At 43.9% G+C, this 16,921-nt stretch overlaps 1 protein-coding gene across 2 annotated transcripts in view; it reads left to right on the top strand.

The window, feature by feature from the left end:
- LOC132424764 (mucin-13-like) overlaps positions 1-13,998 on the top strand; it is a 176,908-nt gene extending 162,910 nt beyond the window's left edge. The window contains exons 4-10 of one of the 2 annotated variants that reach the window (XM_060010812.2): positions 1,699-1,850; positions 5,536-5,661; positions 6,002-6,131; positions 6,790-6,827; positions 8,432-8,516; positions 10,924-11,125; positions 12,707-13,998. In XM_060010812.2, the coding sequence (XP_059866795.2) occupies positions 1,699-1,850; positions 5,536-5,661; positions 6,002-6,131; positions 6,790-6,827; positions 8,432-8,516; positions 10,924-11,125 (733 nt within the window). In that variant the 3' untranslated portion in view covers positions 12,707-13,998. The remainder of the gene's footprint in view (positions 1-1,698; positions 1,851-5,535; positions 5,662-6,001; positions 6,132-6,789; positions 6,828-8,431; positions 8,517-10,923; positions 11,126-12,706) is intronic. The other variant, XM_060010811.2, reaches the window with a different exon arrangement.
- The last annotated feature ends 2,923 nt before the right edge of the window (positions 13,999-16,921 follow it).

The following is a 16,921-nucleotide window of genomic DNA, read 5'->3' as shown; positions in this document are numbered from 1 at the left end:
TGTGCACTTGAGAAGAAAGTGTAATCTGCTCTTCTTGGATGGAATGTCCTATAAATATCAATTAAATCTATCTGGTCTATAGTGTCATTTAAAGCTTATGTTTCCTTATTAATTTTCTCTCTGGATGATCTGTCCATTGGTGTAAGTAAGGTGTTAAAGTCCCCCACTATGATTGTGTTGCTGTCAATTCCCTCTTTTAGAGCTGTTAGCAGTTGCCTTATGTATTGAGGTGCTCCTATGTTGGGTGCATATATATTTATAATTGTTATATCTTCTTGGACTGATCCCTTGATCATTATGTAGTGTCCTTCCTTGTCTCTTGTAACGTTCTTTATTTTAAAGTCTATTTTATCTGATATGAACATTGCTACTCCAGCTTTCTTTTGATTTCCATTTGCATGGGATATCTTTTTCCATCTCCTCACTTTCAGTCTGTACGTGTCCGTAGGTCTGAAGTGGGTCTCTTGTAGACAGCATATATATGGGTCTTGTTTTTGTATCCATCCAGCAGGCCTGTGTCTTTTGGTTGAAGCATTTAATCCATTCATGTTTAAGGTAATTATGTATGTTCCTATTACCATTTTATTAATGGTTTTGGGTTTGTTTTTGTAGGTCCTTTTCTTCTCTTGTGTTTCCCAGTTAGAGAAGTTCCTTTAGCATTTGTTGTAGAGCTGGTTTGGTGGTGCTGAGTTCTCTTAGGTTTTGCTTGTCTGTAAAGCTTTTGATTTCTCCATTGAATCTGAATGAGATCCTTGCCAGGTAGAGTAATCTTGGTTGTAGGTTCTTCCCTTTCATCACTTTGAATATATCATGCCACTCCCTTCTGGCTTGTAGAGTTTCTGCTGAGAAATCAGCTGTTAACCTTATACGGGAGTTCCCTTGTATGTTATTTGTCATTTTTCCCTTGCTGCTTTCAATAATTTTTCTTTGTCTTTAATTTTTGTCAGTTTGATTACTATGTGTCTCAGCATGTTTCTCCTTGTGTTTATCCTGTATGGGAGTCTCTTCACTTCCTGGACCTGGCTATTTCCTTTCCCATGTTAGGGAAGTTTTTGACTATAATCTCTTCAAATATTTTCTCGGGTCCTTTCTCTCTCTCTTCTCCTTCTTGAACCCCTATAGTGCAAATGTTGTTGTGTTTAATGTCCCAGAGGTCTCTTAGGCTGCCTTCATTTCTTTTCATTCTTTTTTCTTTATTCTGTTCTGTGGCAGTGAATTCTACCATTCTGTCTTCCAGGTCACTTATCTGTTCTTCTGCCTCAGTTATTCTGCTATTGATTCCTTCTAGTGTATTTTTCAGTTCAGTTATTGTATTGTTCATCTCTGTTTGTTTGTTCTTTAATTCTTCTAAGTTTTTGTTCTTAATTCTTCTAGGTCTTTGTTAAACATTTCTTGCATCTTCTTGATCTTTGCCTCCATTCTTTTTCCTAGGTACTGGATCATCTTCACTATCATTATTCTGAATTCTTTTTCTGGAAGGTTGCCTATCTCCACTTCATTTAGTTGTTTTTCTGGGGTTTTGTCTTGTTCTTTCATCTGGTACAATGTCCTCTGCCTTTTCATTTTGTCTGTCTTTCTGTGAATGTGGTTTTCCTTCCACAGGCTGCAGAATTATATTTCTTCTTGCTTCTGCTGTGAAGACCAATTTGTTGACGCTTCAGTTCAATTCATCAAGTGATGGATTCATTTCATTTTTAGCACATCTCCTTCAGCAAGATCTGCAATGCATACTGTTGCCATAGCAGTAGTAAACATTTTTATGGAAACTACAAAACTAACTGAAGAAACCGTATCACGTGCCATTGAAACAGCAATAGAACACAGTGCAACTGAGCTTACAGGATACATCAGTAAGTATGAAATAATTTTATACGACGATTACCTGAAGAACTATCTACTTTTCACAAATTTTTCTATTATATGTTTGAAGGGGGCCAGAAGCACTGAATAATTGAATCCACGGACATCTCCCAGTTTCCTTTGAATCTGTTCTTTCTTCCTCCCTCCGTTTCCCCTGTCATTTGGCTTCTGCTCCTTTATCACCATCCCCCAAGTCATCAGACTGACTAGTTTGTTCCTCTTCTTGGAAGGCAGTCTTGGACAAATAGCCTCTGGACCAGGAAAGATGAAGAAAGGAGAAACAAGAGGGCTGTATACCAAGTTTTAGCTTTCCGAATGCTATAGAAAGTTTTATCTATACTGTTTCCCCTTTAGGCCGACACAACCCCCCCACAGGACAGCTGTTAACAATTCATTTTTACTGTGTTACAAACACCCCAAATCTTAGTGACCTGAACAACAACCATTTATTTATTATAACGCTATAATTCTGTGGGTCAGAATTTGGGCTGGGCTTACCTGGGCAGTTCTGCTCGTCTAGGCGGGGCTCGGCTGATCTCTGCTTGGCTCACTTAAGCATCGGCCGTTAGCTGCCGGGTAGATCAGCTGAGGGCTGACTGATCTAAGATGGCTCAGCTGGACAGTTTGTCTCTGCTCCACATGATCTCCCTTCCTCCAGTAGGTTAGTCCAAAAGGGTTTCAAGAGCAGCAAGAGGGCACATTTCAGTACACAGGTGCTTCTCACTCTCTGCTAATGTTATATTTACAACTGTCCTGACGGCCAAAGCAATTCACATGACAAAGCAGAGTGTGGCAGGCCCTACGAAGGGGCATGGACACAGGAAGGCAGGAATAAACTGGCACTATTACTTCAATCACCACAGCAGTCATCAGGAGTTCCTCATCTCAGAGGTGTCCAAGGCCAGCCCTGGGGGCAGCTCTGTGCGACTGGTTCTCAGTCCTGGTTGCCAAACCCAAAGGCCTCTGTTGAGACACAACTTATCTGACTTTTCTGTAACATTTGATACTAGTATCCTCCCATTCCTGAAGTCCTCTTCTCTCTGAACCTCCACTCACCATTCTCCTGATCCCATTCTGCCTTCCTCATCTTTCATTTTGATCCTTCTGCGACTCCTTCTTTAGTCTCTTAAATTTTTGCTTTTTGCTTATTGTAACCTCCATGCCCTAGTTTGCAAAACTTATTTCTCTTTTTGAAAATATAATCAAATTCTGTTCATTTATAGTTTTCTAGCACCTTCTCTCTTTTTCGAGATTTCACAGATGATCACTGTTCTCTCAGGACCTGGAATGTAAATGCTCTGGAATAAAACACTTAAAATTCTATTAGAAAAGATGGGGGTTCCCCTGCACTGTACCCGCTCCATGGGTCCCTTTAGCAATGTCCATTCAACTCTTTTCCATCCAAGTATTATTTCCTGGCAAGACTGGAGAAAAATTGTTCTGAAGCCATTCTGTTTTTCTCATGTCATTCATCAACATTACACCAACCAGGCCTGGCCTTTCCATGAGCGCCTGTAACATGGAAAACGTATACACCCTTTCATTCATTTGCCCATTTTTTATTTTTAACCCTTTGCTCTTTGTTGTTGGATTTTTGTTGCTGTTGTTGTTTTGGGTTTTGTTTGTGGCAAGCCTGAGCTCATTTGGGACTCTAGACTGTCTCTGTCACACTTTTAATATTCCATCTTTGGTTATGGGATCTTCTTTTTATATTTTGTCTCTCATCTGAGAGCGTCCTTTGCAAACCATGCCAGTTTCTTATATTACCTGGCCCTGTCCCCTTTTTTTTTTTTACAGCTTGTTGGGATCATTTGCAGCTGCACAGTTAGAATTACATTTTCAGAGCTTCTTACTTTCCTGAACTGTTTTCATCTTCCAGAGTCTCATGCCATGGAACTGCACCTTATCCTTTTTGAACATTTCAATATTTACTCTCTCAGTCATACTTCTCTTTCTGGCTGTCACCTGGTCCTTGTCTTCCAAGGGACTCGTCACTTCTACCTGCGAATAAATTTCTCCTCAGGGTCAGAATTTGGTCCAGAGTAGCAATTCATGCCATCAGAACCTCTACCTCCAGAAGATGAAACTGTCAGCAAGGCAAGACAAAAACCTTATCATATGCTCTGCTTTGGGCTGAATGAGACTTCTAGCAAGTGTGAGGAAGTTGAGGATCCCCATCAGCATGGGGACTGACCACTCCAAGTGGTTGTCAGATGAAAATAACCAGTGCATTCTTCAAAATAAAGTTGGGGACCCTTGCAATTCTCTCATTTGGTTCTACTTAGTAACTGAGTTCTGAGCCCTGGAAGACTTGAAACCATCTGGTCTCAGGGCTGAGAATTGCTCTTTTTTTGGACAACTCTTCTCAGCATCTCTCCACTCTGAGACCAGGCATGTGCTCTTAGGTACATTAACAGATTACCAAATGATGCCAGCTAGAGACGGCCACAGGAGCATGAGCCGCCCAGCACATGGAAGGGAGAGCTCAGAACTTTTAGAGAAAAACACTTTTTCCTGCTCTCTTGCTTCTGCTGCAAAGACAGATTCTCTTTTCTGTGTCAAAAGTTGTAGAATCTCTTTCTCTGGTTTTTATTTAGAGGCATTTTCAAATGGCAGGTAATGAAGGAAGGTTAGTTACAGGTTTGGGGTGTTTAGAAGAGAGTAACCACATATCTGTTCTACCTGCTCCTATTCTCTCCCCCTAATCTATTCTCAGATTCATCTTTTTGTTCCTAATGTCTTCCAATCTGCTTCTAGACTAACATTCTTAAAAGATGGCTTTCTTATGCCATGCTTCTGTTCAGAATCTATCAATGGATTCTCAGGCTTGTAGGATAAAAGTCAGTGTCCGTAACCTGACATTGAAACCCTGCTATACCCATGAGTGAACAAAAGAACGATTACTTGCTGAGTATCTTATAGTGGACAATTGCATTTACATTAGTTCATTCAGTTCTCACAACAATCATGTGAAACAAGAATCATTAGCCCATTTCATAGATGGAGGGAACTTGGACCCACCACGAATTAAACATTTGAACAAAAAGCCCACGGCCAATCAACGGCAGAGCCAAGAGTTCTCACTTTTGTTCCTCCTCACCACACTGCCTCTCCCCTGCCCACGTACTACTCCATCACTCCTGGACAAGAATACTTTACTTCTTTTCATGCCTTGTTTACTCCACTTAGACCTTGCCTCTCCTTTGACTGTTCAAGTCTTCCCTATCTTTCAAGACTTAGCCCGATTTCCACCTCCTCCACGATGTTACCTTTAGCTACCTGAGCCCCTGAATTCCCACTGTACTTAAAGTCTGTATTACGAGTTGCTGGATGCGATTCCCTAAGGGTATAAACAGGTAACTCTCCAAAGATGGGGTCCAAAACTTATGCAGCTACTGTGTCCCTTGTGGAACCTAGCAAAGAGGTAGGTGAAAAAGAGACTTGGAACATCATTGCATTGCACTGGATTGAATTAATTTTAATTGAATAATATAAGGAAATAGTTAGAGAAGAGATCCCCTGGGGAGTTGAATTTCAGAATCTCAGATTTTCATTGGTTGAATCCCAAAATGTGTTAAAAGGCAACAATAACGACAATGGAATGGGGTGCTTTCACAGGTTACCTTATCCATATTGTCTTGCTAAATATGTCTTTGAATTATTTGTGCCTCTTAGAGCAAGAGCGGTGTGATTATTACGGTTGTGAGAAAGAGAATGGGCAAGATGACTGCACCAGTGGTTTACTATGTCAGTGCAAACCGGGGCTGCAGAGACCGAACCCACAGATCCCCCTGTGTGTTGGTAAGTGTTCCACCTGCTTCTAAATGTTCTTCGTGCCTCCTCCACTCTCTCCTTTTGCATTTGCAAAGTACACACTTTCCTGCTCGAGTTTCCATGTGCATTTCAGAGTCTGAGGGATGTGAATTTTGGCTTTAGTCCTGTGGGCCTGGATAGGGCCTTGGCTAAGAGCTGGTGAGGAGGCCCACATGCCGCTTCACAGGGCGCACGTCAAGTGCAGAGCCACTGAGCACCGCGTTTTACCCAGAAAAAGCAACGTGAAAAACTTGTATTCTGTGATGTGTCACTTTGGTGTTGAAGGGGTTGTTTCTGAAAATTACCCAGAAATCACTCTCTTTTGAAGCTTTGGGTCCAAAGTGTCCTGATGACTGCAACACACAGAAGAAGAAGCAATGCCTAGTGGAGGACAGCAGGAACGCTACCTGCGTGTGCCTGCCAGACTACAAGGAAGATGATCGTGGGATCTGTCAACCGTAAGAGAAATCCCTCCTTCTTCATCTTGTCATAGCTGAAACTAGGCAAAAAGGATAGAGCTTGTCACATATGTATGAGTTTAGGGTCTGGAAGTTGGTTCGCTGGCATAAGTTGGTAGGTACAGAGCATCACCATCACCACCACCATCATCATCATCAGTTTTTGAACATTCTCCGTGTGCTGGGAACCACAGCAGGTAATGCTTCTCATACAACAACAGTCAGGAATGTATTTATTCCCCATTTTCAGGTGAGGAAACTGAAGCTCGGAGAATATAAATGACACGTCCCCACTCACAGGGCAGCAAATAAATGGCCGAGCCAGGTGGTCTCGCAGCCCGAGGGGGCCCCACTAAGCTCCATGCCTCTGGGACTCGGCTTCACCCAAACTGCTGAATCCTCCTGGCGCTCAGAAGATGGAGCGTTCAGTTGGTAGCAAATGGAACCACACGGGATTGTGTAACCTGTCAACCTTCCAGAGTGCCGTGAAAGACACTCACCTGGAAGAATGGGAGCGTAAGGAAGAAAAGAGAGAGAGGAGACGGAACGGGGAGGAGAGAATGAAAGAAAGATGCAAGGAAGACGTGGAGGTTGGGTGGGAACTCTGACCTGCTCCCACAAGGCTCCTTACCATGTTCTCCTACTCCTTGTATTTTAGGTGTGCGTTTGGCTACAGCGGAGTTGATTGTGAAGACCGTGAGTAGAAGAGTCTTGCTTTGTTAATAAGCTTCTAAGAAACAGACATTGACCGCATTCAAAATTCTGTTCAGTCCCCCAAAGTCTCTGGCTTGTTTCATAAAGAGAGAGAAAAATCTACCTGGAGTTTGTCTTCTGGGTCAGGCCACTCCATGCTCACCCTTAGGTTGTGGGCAGAGCCTCTCTGTTATGGGAAATAATAGAACTCAGCCCAAGAGGTGGGCTGGTGTCTCTGCACTTGTCCCAGGCCAAAGAAGTTTGTCCCAACATTATATTCATTTCCTACATTAGATTAAATATGCATTGTCTGCTACTAAAAAGGATAAAGACCAGTATATTCCAAAACTGTTTATGTTCACAGTAGAGCAGAACTAGAAACCAGATATTCAAATACTCAAATCATCTTTTTGTCTCAGAGCTATTTACTAATTTGGGATGTGTTGTCATAAATTCAGTTGCCTGGTTCCCTCCCAGGCCCTACCCCCACCAGACTGGGACAATACTAACTGTATATTTTAAGTGATTTCATATTTTACATTTTATATAATGAACTAAAAGATCAATGATCCAAGATGAAGGGAATATTCCTGTTAGCCTCCCAGCCAGCCACAAAGTTAGTGATAAGAAATGCTTTTAATTTCTACTGTATTTTGTTGTGAGGCTGGGTTTGCTAAGTCATTTCTTTCTTCTGGGCTTTCAGTGTCTACACCTATAAAATGACAAGTGCGGATCAGATGGCCTTTGAGGTTTTTTCCAGACTTAATGGTCCCTGGCATCCTGGTTAGAGGTGGCATATATGGCAGTCACGTAGCAGAAAGGATCAAAGGGATCCAGAGCAGCAATGTCCAATAGAAACGTAACACGAGCTTCAGATTTAATTTCAGATTTTAAAAGCTCTGAGTAAATTTTAAGAAGTAAAGAGGAATAGGTGAAGTTGATTTTAGTAACATTTTATTTCACTCAATATATAGAAAATACTATTTCAATGGGCAATCAGTACAAGGATGATTAATGAGATAGTTTACATTTTTGTCATACTATGTGTTTGAAATCTGCTGTGTATGTTAAAATTACACTTACCTGCCACCCCACAGCCGTATTTCAAGAGCACCAAACAAGCAGACCCAGAGGAGAATGGGTGGTAATGAACCTCCAGTCTCTTCCCTCATCAATTCCATCAAGCTCCTCTGTTAGTGACAAATTTAACTCCAACCCAGTTCCCCTAGTTTATCAGCAAAGTCCGTTCTGGCAGGCAGGCAGGCAAACCAGCAGAGGTAAGGAGGTAGTGTGGACCTCCGATGAGATCTCACCCCCCGACAAAGCCCAGGAAGGTCCTGCCACCATGGCCTCCTCTGTGCTTATGGACTTCTTTTATCTGGCAAGGTTGCCTCTTTTGATTGGGTTCTGAAGACACAGTTGGGGGTGGGCAGAGAGAGGGCTAAAGGAGGTGAGCCCCCCACCCATCCTGGTCCTGGAAGAGGGTCAGAAAGCAGAGCCCAATTGTCCTCTTGGCCAGGAACCACTGGGAACACACGTACCTGTGCAGTAGACAGTGGGAGTCTGCTTGGGGGAAGCCGTTCCTACTCTTCTCCTTTCCCTTTCAGCATTTCAGCTGATCCTCACGATCGTGGGCACCATTGCTGGCATCCTCATTCTCGGCTTGGTGATCGCATTCATCTTCTCAGCGAGGTATGGGATGAAGTGTCCCTTTCCTGGGACACAGTGCCACCGGCATTACACTCTGGTTTCCAAACACGCCCAGCCTTTCCCGGGCAAGAGAAGAAAAGTAAGGCGAGGCCTCTCTAATACCATTGCCCTTTTTGTCTTACCTGAATTTTCTTCTGATTCTATAAGCTACCCATGATCACTGAAGAAAATTGAAAATGTGGAAAGGAGCAGACTAAAAAGTCACCCACACAACCCACCACCCTGAAGCAACCAACATTTTGGCCTACATCCTTCCAGGTTTTTTGCTACTTTTTAAAATGATGTTATATATGTAATTTAGTATCTTTTGTGCTTTAAAATTTTTTTTGTGGAGGTTTGTTTTTGCTTAATACTATAAAGTGACATAGCAACCGTTTTCTGATGTCATTAAAAACTCTTTTGGGAGTTCAGGGGTTTTTTTTTGTTTTTGTTTTTTTGTTTTTTTTGTGGTATGTAGGCCTCTCACTGTTGTGGCCTCTCCCGTTGCGGAGCACAGGCTCCGGATGCGCAGGCTCAGCGGCCATGGCTCACGGGCCCAGCCGCTCCGCGGCATGTGGGATCTTCCCGGACCAGGGCACGAACCCGTGTCCCCTGCATCGGCAGGCGGAACCCCAACCCCTGCGCCACCAGGGAAGCCCCAGGGGTTTTTTTGAGCACAAGCCACCCATGTGCTTGGCCCTGCAATAAACCTTTATCTGCTCAAAAACAAAACAAAACAAAACACTCTTTTGTTAGCAGTATTTAACTCCATTGATGTTGTCAAATATGATTTTCATTAAGTCACTCCCTTGCCCAGGACCTCGCTGCAAATAGCCTAACGTCCACCTTAACTGAGTCCCCTGGGTTTTAAGTAGAAACATTACCTCTGCATGGCCTTTTCTCAGCTTGTGCCTTAAATGCCCTTCTTAAAAACTTAAGTAGGGTCCATTCATTTATTCTACAAACACTTAGATAAAGTTCCCTCCATTAATAGAGACGGAATACTATCATCTATTCCATTCTCAATGTGCCAAGTGAGGAGCTACTCTGATTTTTTTAAAAAAGCTACTTTTTGAAAATTACCTTTAGCTAATATCTTATATTTTGGCAAAATAGGTTTTTTTGCACTGTAATGCGAGAGGATAGAGTTTACATTCCTGAAATATTTTGTTTCTTTTTTTTTCTTCTTTTACTCCATTATGATATTAACTCTTCCCCAGAGACTTGATTATAAGGATGCCAAGCTGGGAACTGAGAACACGACTTTCCCTTTTCCAGGGGTGGGGGTGTGGTGGACAGGACATTCGACTCTGGAGCAAGGCTGCTTCCTCCACAGTGGACCGGCTCACTGCCCCAGTCTCCAGGGTCCTCAGGGACTGTGATAGAGCTTGTGCCCCTTGAGAGCCTCGGTTCTCGGTTCCCCTTCCTGCTGCAGAGCCCCGTTTGCTCTTTGCCCAGCCACAGATTCATGACTCTTGGGAGCTCTTGTCCAAGAATTATAATTTCTTGCCCTTTCCAAAGGGAAGGAAGCCTCTTGTCAGTTACCTTAGATGGGAGTGCTGTCACAGGGCAGGAACTCCGTGGCGGGCTGGGCTGACCATCAGGGTCACCAGGTGAGTGGGTCTTCCTTTCTGACGTTCCAGTGTCTGAGAGTCACCCCAGGACTGCCCTGTGGCCATGATGGATGCCTCTGGCCCCATTACCCATATTCTAACAGGGCAGGACTGTCGCTGCAGGCCAGAAGGAGAGAAGGGTCATGATCAGAGTTAATTGGGGGACAGGTGCCTCCCTCACCTGCAGGTCCATCCACTTGGCTTTGAATGCCTACACTTGAGGTCCTTGAGGGCCCACAGAACAACGTGGGAAACTCCTATTTCTCCTTAAGACCTTTATGCCTTGAACTCATTTTGTTCACGGAGGTGCTTCTGTAGACATTGACTTTGCCTGAATGAAAAATTGTACCACAAATCATCGTTTTCTTTGACTTTTATTACCATTTCCATAAATAATTCAAAAGCACACTGAAAAATACTAACATTATTAGCAAAATGTAAATGGGACTGGAGGAATTAGATGGTAACGTTGGATCAGGGTTAACGTTCTGGTTTTGATGGTTACATGGAGCTTATGAGGAGACTTAGGGAATCTACACTGAATGAAGTAATGACGTATTACCAGTAATGGACATCAGGTCTGCAGCTTATCCTTAAATGGTTCAGAAATGTTGACAGTCGGGGAATCTGGGTGATAGATGTATGGGAGCTCTGTGTAATTTTTCTTGTTTTTGGTAACTTACATGTAAATTTGAAATTATTTCAAAAATTCAAAACATTTTGAAGAAAAAATATTAACTTTTGCTTCAAGGAACTTGCTGCCATTGTCAGACCCTAATTCTTGTTACTGATTACAGTTCAAAGAACCAAAGGAGGAATGTGGAAGAACAGAACTTGATTGAGGACAATTTTCAAAATCTGCAACTGCGGAATACCGGCTTTAGCAATCTAGGAGCAGACGGGAGGATCTTCCCTAAGATCAACGTGAACCTGCCCACAGAGAGTGAGCCACAGAATCCCTACGTAGTCCGGGGCGGTATACCCCGCGCACACTATTAGGTGAGTCTTTGCATGCTTTCTGTTTGCCTTTGCAGAGTGAAATGCCCCAGGGCCGACTTGGGACCTGGCTGTTGTATCAGCAGCAGCCCTGGCTGCCCAGTAGACTTTTTTTTTAATCGAAAGCTATTGAAAGTAACCACCACCTGGTCCCTAACACTGACCATCTATGTGACTAGACACACCACTTAATTTATCTGTTCATCTATTTCCTCAGCTCTAAAAAAGGAATCTTAATTCACATGCCCTTGAGGTCTCCTTAAATGATATGTTTCTTGGGATACAACTCCAGTGGTTGTGATGACAATTCCCAGACTGCTGAAGGGCCTAGGACCTAGGGCAGGCCTGGGGAGGACTGTTGGATGTAAACATGGTTCTGTTTACGTGGATCCTTTCCAGCCAGCCCACATGAAGGCAGATCTCTCCTTTCCTCCCCGCCCCACCCCAGACCACAAGGCCACCCGATCAATTTCTAAAGCGACAAAGCAAGTGAGGCCGATAATATTTTCTTTCCCTTGGGAGGACTTTCAAGGCAAGTAGCTTGTCCTTGTTAGATTTGTTTTGGAGAATCGTAGCTGGCATTGCTCAGTGTGACCAAATGAAATACTGAAAGGAGAAAGCCTGTCAGAGAGGACTCCCTTGGGGAGGCGTGACAAGACAGAAGGGAGAGGAAAAGTGGCCAGAGAAGAGAGAGGGGGAAGAAGAGAGGAAAGGAGAGAAATGACTTGTTTAAAAGAGGAAGAGTGGGGAGAAAGGGAAAGAAGGAGGGGTGAGGTATCCCCAGGACAGAAGAAAAATAAAGAGGCTGAAAGAGAGGGGGGACCCGGGAGGGTGGTAGAGGGGCCGGGGAAGGGGAGCACAGTATCCCCACTCCCCGTGTGTGAGCGTTGCTTCTGCAGGCGGCCCAGGTGAGCGGGTCATCCTTTGAGGATCTTAACGCACTTTGAATATTCTGGGAAAATCTGACTTATTTTTAGTTTGAAATCCCACGGTTGATTTTACGTATCAGCTTTCCTTCAGTCATGGAATCTAAGTGTTCCATGCGTGCACGAAGGGATGACTTGCACAAAATGCGCCGTGTGGGGTCGGACACAGGGTCTAGCCAGCAAGAGCCGAGATGGACCTCTCTTTGGTCCTACCTGAGGTGAACCTTAACCATGGAACTCATTTCAAACCTCCCTTTCCCCACAGTGGAGCCCTTACTTCAAGTATAACCTCTGAAGAAAGCCCTTTAGTGGCTGAGCAGGCATGGGATTTAGAATCAGACAGACCTGGGTTCACAGCCTGGCCCTTCCTGCTACGAGCTGTGTGATCTCAGACAAGTTATTTGACTTCTCTGGGTTTGTTTTCTCATCTGTGAAATGGTTAAAATGAAGCCTACCTCAGAGGGTAAATATCAAATAAGCCAAAATGCATAAAGAACACAGCACGATGGGTTCTAATTTGAATAATAGTATTCAAATTGTATTAATTACAATAATGTTAATCATTTATGAATCTAAATTTTCTCATATGTTTCTGTTGGAATACTTCTTTTCTAAGAGTTTTTTCCCCCTCTCTTTCTCTCTCTCTCGTTTTGTCTAGAACGGTAAAAATTTGGAACCATCCATGGCCCCTCAAACCCAACGTATGAGCTTTTATTTTGAGTGTTTCAAAGACTGATGGAGAAGGGAGCAGCCATGAAGGTCTGGCCTTTGGTATTTCTCTTCCATCCAGCCTCTCTGAATGGAAGTTGTGACTGTTTGCAATGAATACAGCTTGTTTGCTAACTAAGTACCTATGAAATTAAATGCACATAGATGCTATTAGTAAGCATCTATACTTAAGATAGTTGATTTGCTCCAATCAGTACAATAGTTAGGTTTTTTTTTCCTGGCCGTGCAACAGTAATCATTCTATCTATCTAGAGGGAAGCTCCCCAGGATTTTTCACTCCTGAAAGAGTCTAGAAGAGTGTTGCTTTGAGTTGATACCCTGTAGATAAGTGACGTATTCTGGGAGACTCTTACACATCAGCTGTGGAGGTCCCAGGAGATGGGAGGACATACCATCCTTGAAGATGCTGAGGTTCATTCTCTGGCAAGTTAAAACAGGGAAGCTCCTTCTTTTCCTCAAATGTAGGGATTTCATTACCCTTGAACTGCCAGGAGCTTGTGACCTGTGTTCAAATCAAGAGGACAGATAAAAAGAGATAGGTCTCTTAGCTTTTTGGGAGCAGTTACTGGCAATCCAGGGCCTTCTTAATGTCAACTAGAAGGCCTGAACTAGAAATGTCCTCTGCAGGGGTACGTTCTAGAGGGTTTGAAATGCCGGTGGGTAGGGGAGTCAGTGGGGAAAAATGTGACCAGGAGAAGGAGGAACAGAGGTAGAAGGAAGCTGGGCTGGAGGCTGAGTAAGGGAGAAGGTACCCAGGGCCCACCTTCATCCTCAGATTCCCCTCCTCAATGAGCAAATGGGCATTTCCTCTAATTCGTGCCCTACCCAAGATTTAGAACCTAGGAGAGGATGTGAAGACAGAGCCCCCAGAGCAAGAGCTTGAAGTCACTTTGAAATTGTAGACATTCTGACTGGCTCATGGTGAGAGAGGGAGCTTGGGCTCTGGATCCAAACGTTCAGCCTCGTGATACAGACTCCAGAGGTATTGCACCAAAGCCTCAGCCTTCCCTGGGGACAGAGCCTTAGCCGTGGTCACGAACACACACACACAGCTAAGAATGGGGACAGCCACCTCCAGCACAGGCTTTCTTTAATGTTAGTAGTATCCTTGTTTATGTCTAATGTCTGGTCTCTTTGCAAGTTATTTTTATTTGTTGTTATTATTTGTTCTTGACTGTTAACTATAAGCAGTAACAAATAAAGTGTCTTTAATAGATGGTCCTCCCTTGTGTTTGGGACTTTGGGTGATGCACATAGCAGTTAAGTTTCACTTTCAATAGCAAACATGACACATGGTAAACCGAATTGATTAACATCTGCTCATTAGGGGCTGCTGGATTACCCAAGGTAATTTTTTTTTGTCATGGAATAGACATTTTTGGCTGCTTCCTCAGGCATATCCCACAACTCTTCCATTTTGAAGCAACCAAGCATTTTGGGTGGGATTGATCCGACCCCTAGCTCCAAATGTAGGCCTTGGTTGGCCCAAGCCAATCAGTGGAATCCCATGCCGGCTTGCCAGTGATTGACTTAGCAAGCACATGGCACAAGTGGATATGATTAGAATAAATCTCAGATGTTGGTAGGAGGCTTGGAGGAGGAGAAACTCGTCGTTCTGGAGAGCGGGGTTGAGGAGGTGAGGCCTCGAACTGCTTCAGTTTTGCTGAGCTGACACATAGAGGAGGGCAAAGCTGAGAGAACCATGGAAGAATGGAGCTGGTGCTCTGATCAGACCATCCCTGAAGGCTCTGGACTTTACCGTTAGGACAGTTTGAGTAGTTGCTTCTGTTTTTGCAGGTGGAAGCATCCTCACTGATACAGCTTGTGATTACTCTTGTGTTCTCAAGGCTAGCTGGTGAACATAATAAAAGAAACTCGTATGACCTATTAATGCCCACAGTAAAAATATTAGTCAGCAATCAATAGGTTAACAGAATTAATGAAGACATAACTTAAAATTGGCTGACCACTGTAACTTGACCTCACAGTCTCTAGTTCTGACCTGCATGTTACCTCCTTTACATTTGAAGATGATTCTGGATTTAGTGCTAAAAGTAGGCTATTTGAACCTCTTTTCTTCCTTTTTTTTTAAAAAATTTTTTATTTATTTATTTATTTGGTTGCACCGGGTCTTAGTTGCAGCAGGTGGGCTCCTTAGTTGCGGCTCACTGGCTCCTTAGTTGTGGCATGCAAAGTTTTAGTTGCAGCATGCCTGTGGGATCTAGTTCCCTGACCAGGGATCGAACCCGGGCCCCCTGCACTGGGAGCGCAGTGTCTTATCCACTGCGCCTCCAGGGAAGTCCCTGAACCTCTTTTCTAAAGAGTCCCACCTCTCTCGTGGCCCTCTGCACTACACCATGTCAGTTTCCATCACTGCTCAAAGGTCCTGGGCCATACAGAACTCTGGGCTTCATGGACCAGAGTACATCCATTCTTGGGTGAATTTCATTGCTATTGTTTGAATAAAAATAATGCTCCAAATATGTATATGTGTAATATTTATGAAAATGGCTTTTGTCTCCAAAGTTGCTTTTGATCTTACATAATAGGGCGTGTAATTCATTTGCTTCCGCTCACTGGGACCTTTGCAAAGGTTTTCTAACTGACTGCCCTGCAACCTCGCAGGGCTGTCAGAATGAACTTTCTAAGATGTGAATCTGATCATGATATTCCCTTGCTTAAGGCTTTCAGGGGTTCTCCACTGAGAGAATCAAGCTCAGAGATTCAAGCCAGACTCTTTGTGGCTCAAGTGCTCCAGAGTTGCCTCTCCTCCCCCGTCCCCACTCCCACTACCCCCGCAGTGCTCTAACACTTGCATACCTGCTGTTCCCTAAACATGCCACCTCCTCCTACCGCCATTTTTTTGGAACTTATTTTATTTTTTTTATACAGCAGGTTCTTATTAGTTATCTATTTTATACTACCTCCATTTTTTTGCCTGTGCTGTGCCCTGCACTTGAAATGCCCCTTTCCTTCAACTGCCTAATAAACACCTCCAACTGTCTAGATCAGCTAAAACACCATCTCTTCTGACTTTCAAATCCTCCCCTTCTCCACACAGCCCTCTCAAGCAGAAGTATCGCCTCTCTCGTGTCAGCTGGGTCCTGGAACTCATTTCCCTGGTAAAGAGGTCCTGCATGGTAAGTCTGTGTTTCCTTCTCACCCAGCACAATGCCTGGCATAGAATATTAAATAGTTATGAAACAGTATAAAGCAGGACTCTTCCAGCTCAATCTTGAAGGGTGTGTTCATTATCTTGATGGTGGTGAAGGTTACCACGGTTATAGCAAAACTGAAATTACAAACTTTACATATGTACAGTTTATTGTATATATACCTCAATTGAGCTGTTTTTTTTTTAAAGTGGAGTGTGGACACTCCTGCGGGAGCCTCTCTGACCTTGAGGGAGGCATCCTCTAATCACTGCCCTCAGACAGCACAGGAGCACATACATGTCATTCTGCTGATCTCTGCTTGAGCCTGAAGGCTCTCTGAGGTCAACGCTGGGTAAAACCAGCTGGGGATGGACCATTGCCCCGACAGCAGCAGGTCTCGGCTTACACTGGAGTCACCTGAGAAGATTTAAAAATCACTGATGCCTGGGTCCCATCCCAGAGCGCTTCGTTGGTCTAGAGCATCCGGCTGGGTTAAGCTCCTCAAGTGATTGGAATGCGCAGGGGAGTCTGAGAATCACTACTCTCAACCAGCGGCTTGGCTCCTTGAGGTCAAGCCCCAGATCACATCATTTCCCATTCCTTCCCCAGAGATTCTAGAAACCAGGAATCTGTTATGCATAAGGAGCTTTAGTGGCCTCTGAGCTTCCTTATGGAGGAGGAGGTCAATCGTCCAGGTGGCATCAACACCAAAACAGCTTGAAACTTAAATCTTTGGGGCAATTTTACCCCTGAACTACCCACCACCCTCTTCCTTCTTCCTAGCCGCTGGGCAAATTCTGCAGCCAGTAGGTGGTGCTGTCTCCTATGGCTTGCAAAAACCCGACTTCCAGTGGGACAGTTGTTTTAAAAGCCTTGTTGGAAATCATTCACTTTTAATGCAACAATTCTAAATAATTCCCCCTTGACTTTTTCTCGGTCTCTTCATTCCTTGCTCTTGTGCCAGGGAAACATGAATGTTATCAGTTCAC

The sequence above is a fragment of the Delphinus delphis genome, chromosome 4 (assembly GCF_949987515.2).
Source record: "Delphinus delphis chromosome 4, mDelDel1.2, whole genome shotgun sequence".
In the NCBI taxonomy this organism is placed as follows: Eukaryota; Metazoa; Chordata; class Mammalia; order Artiodactyla; family Delphinidae; genus Delphinus; species Delphinus delphis.
This window is presented reverse-complemented; position numbering and strand designations above follow the sequence as displayed.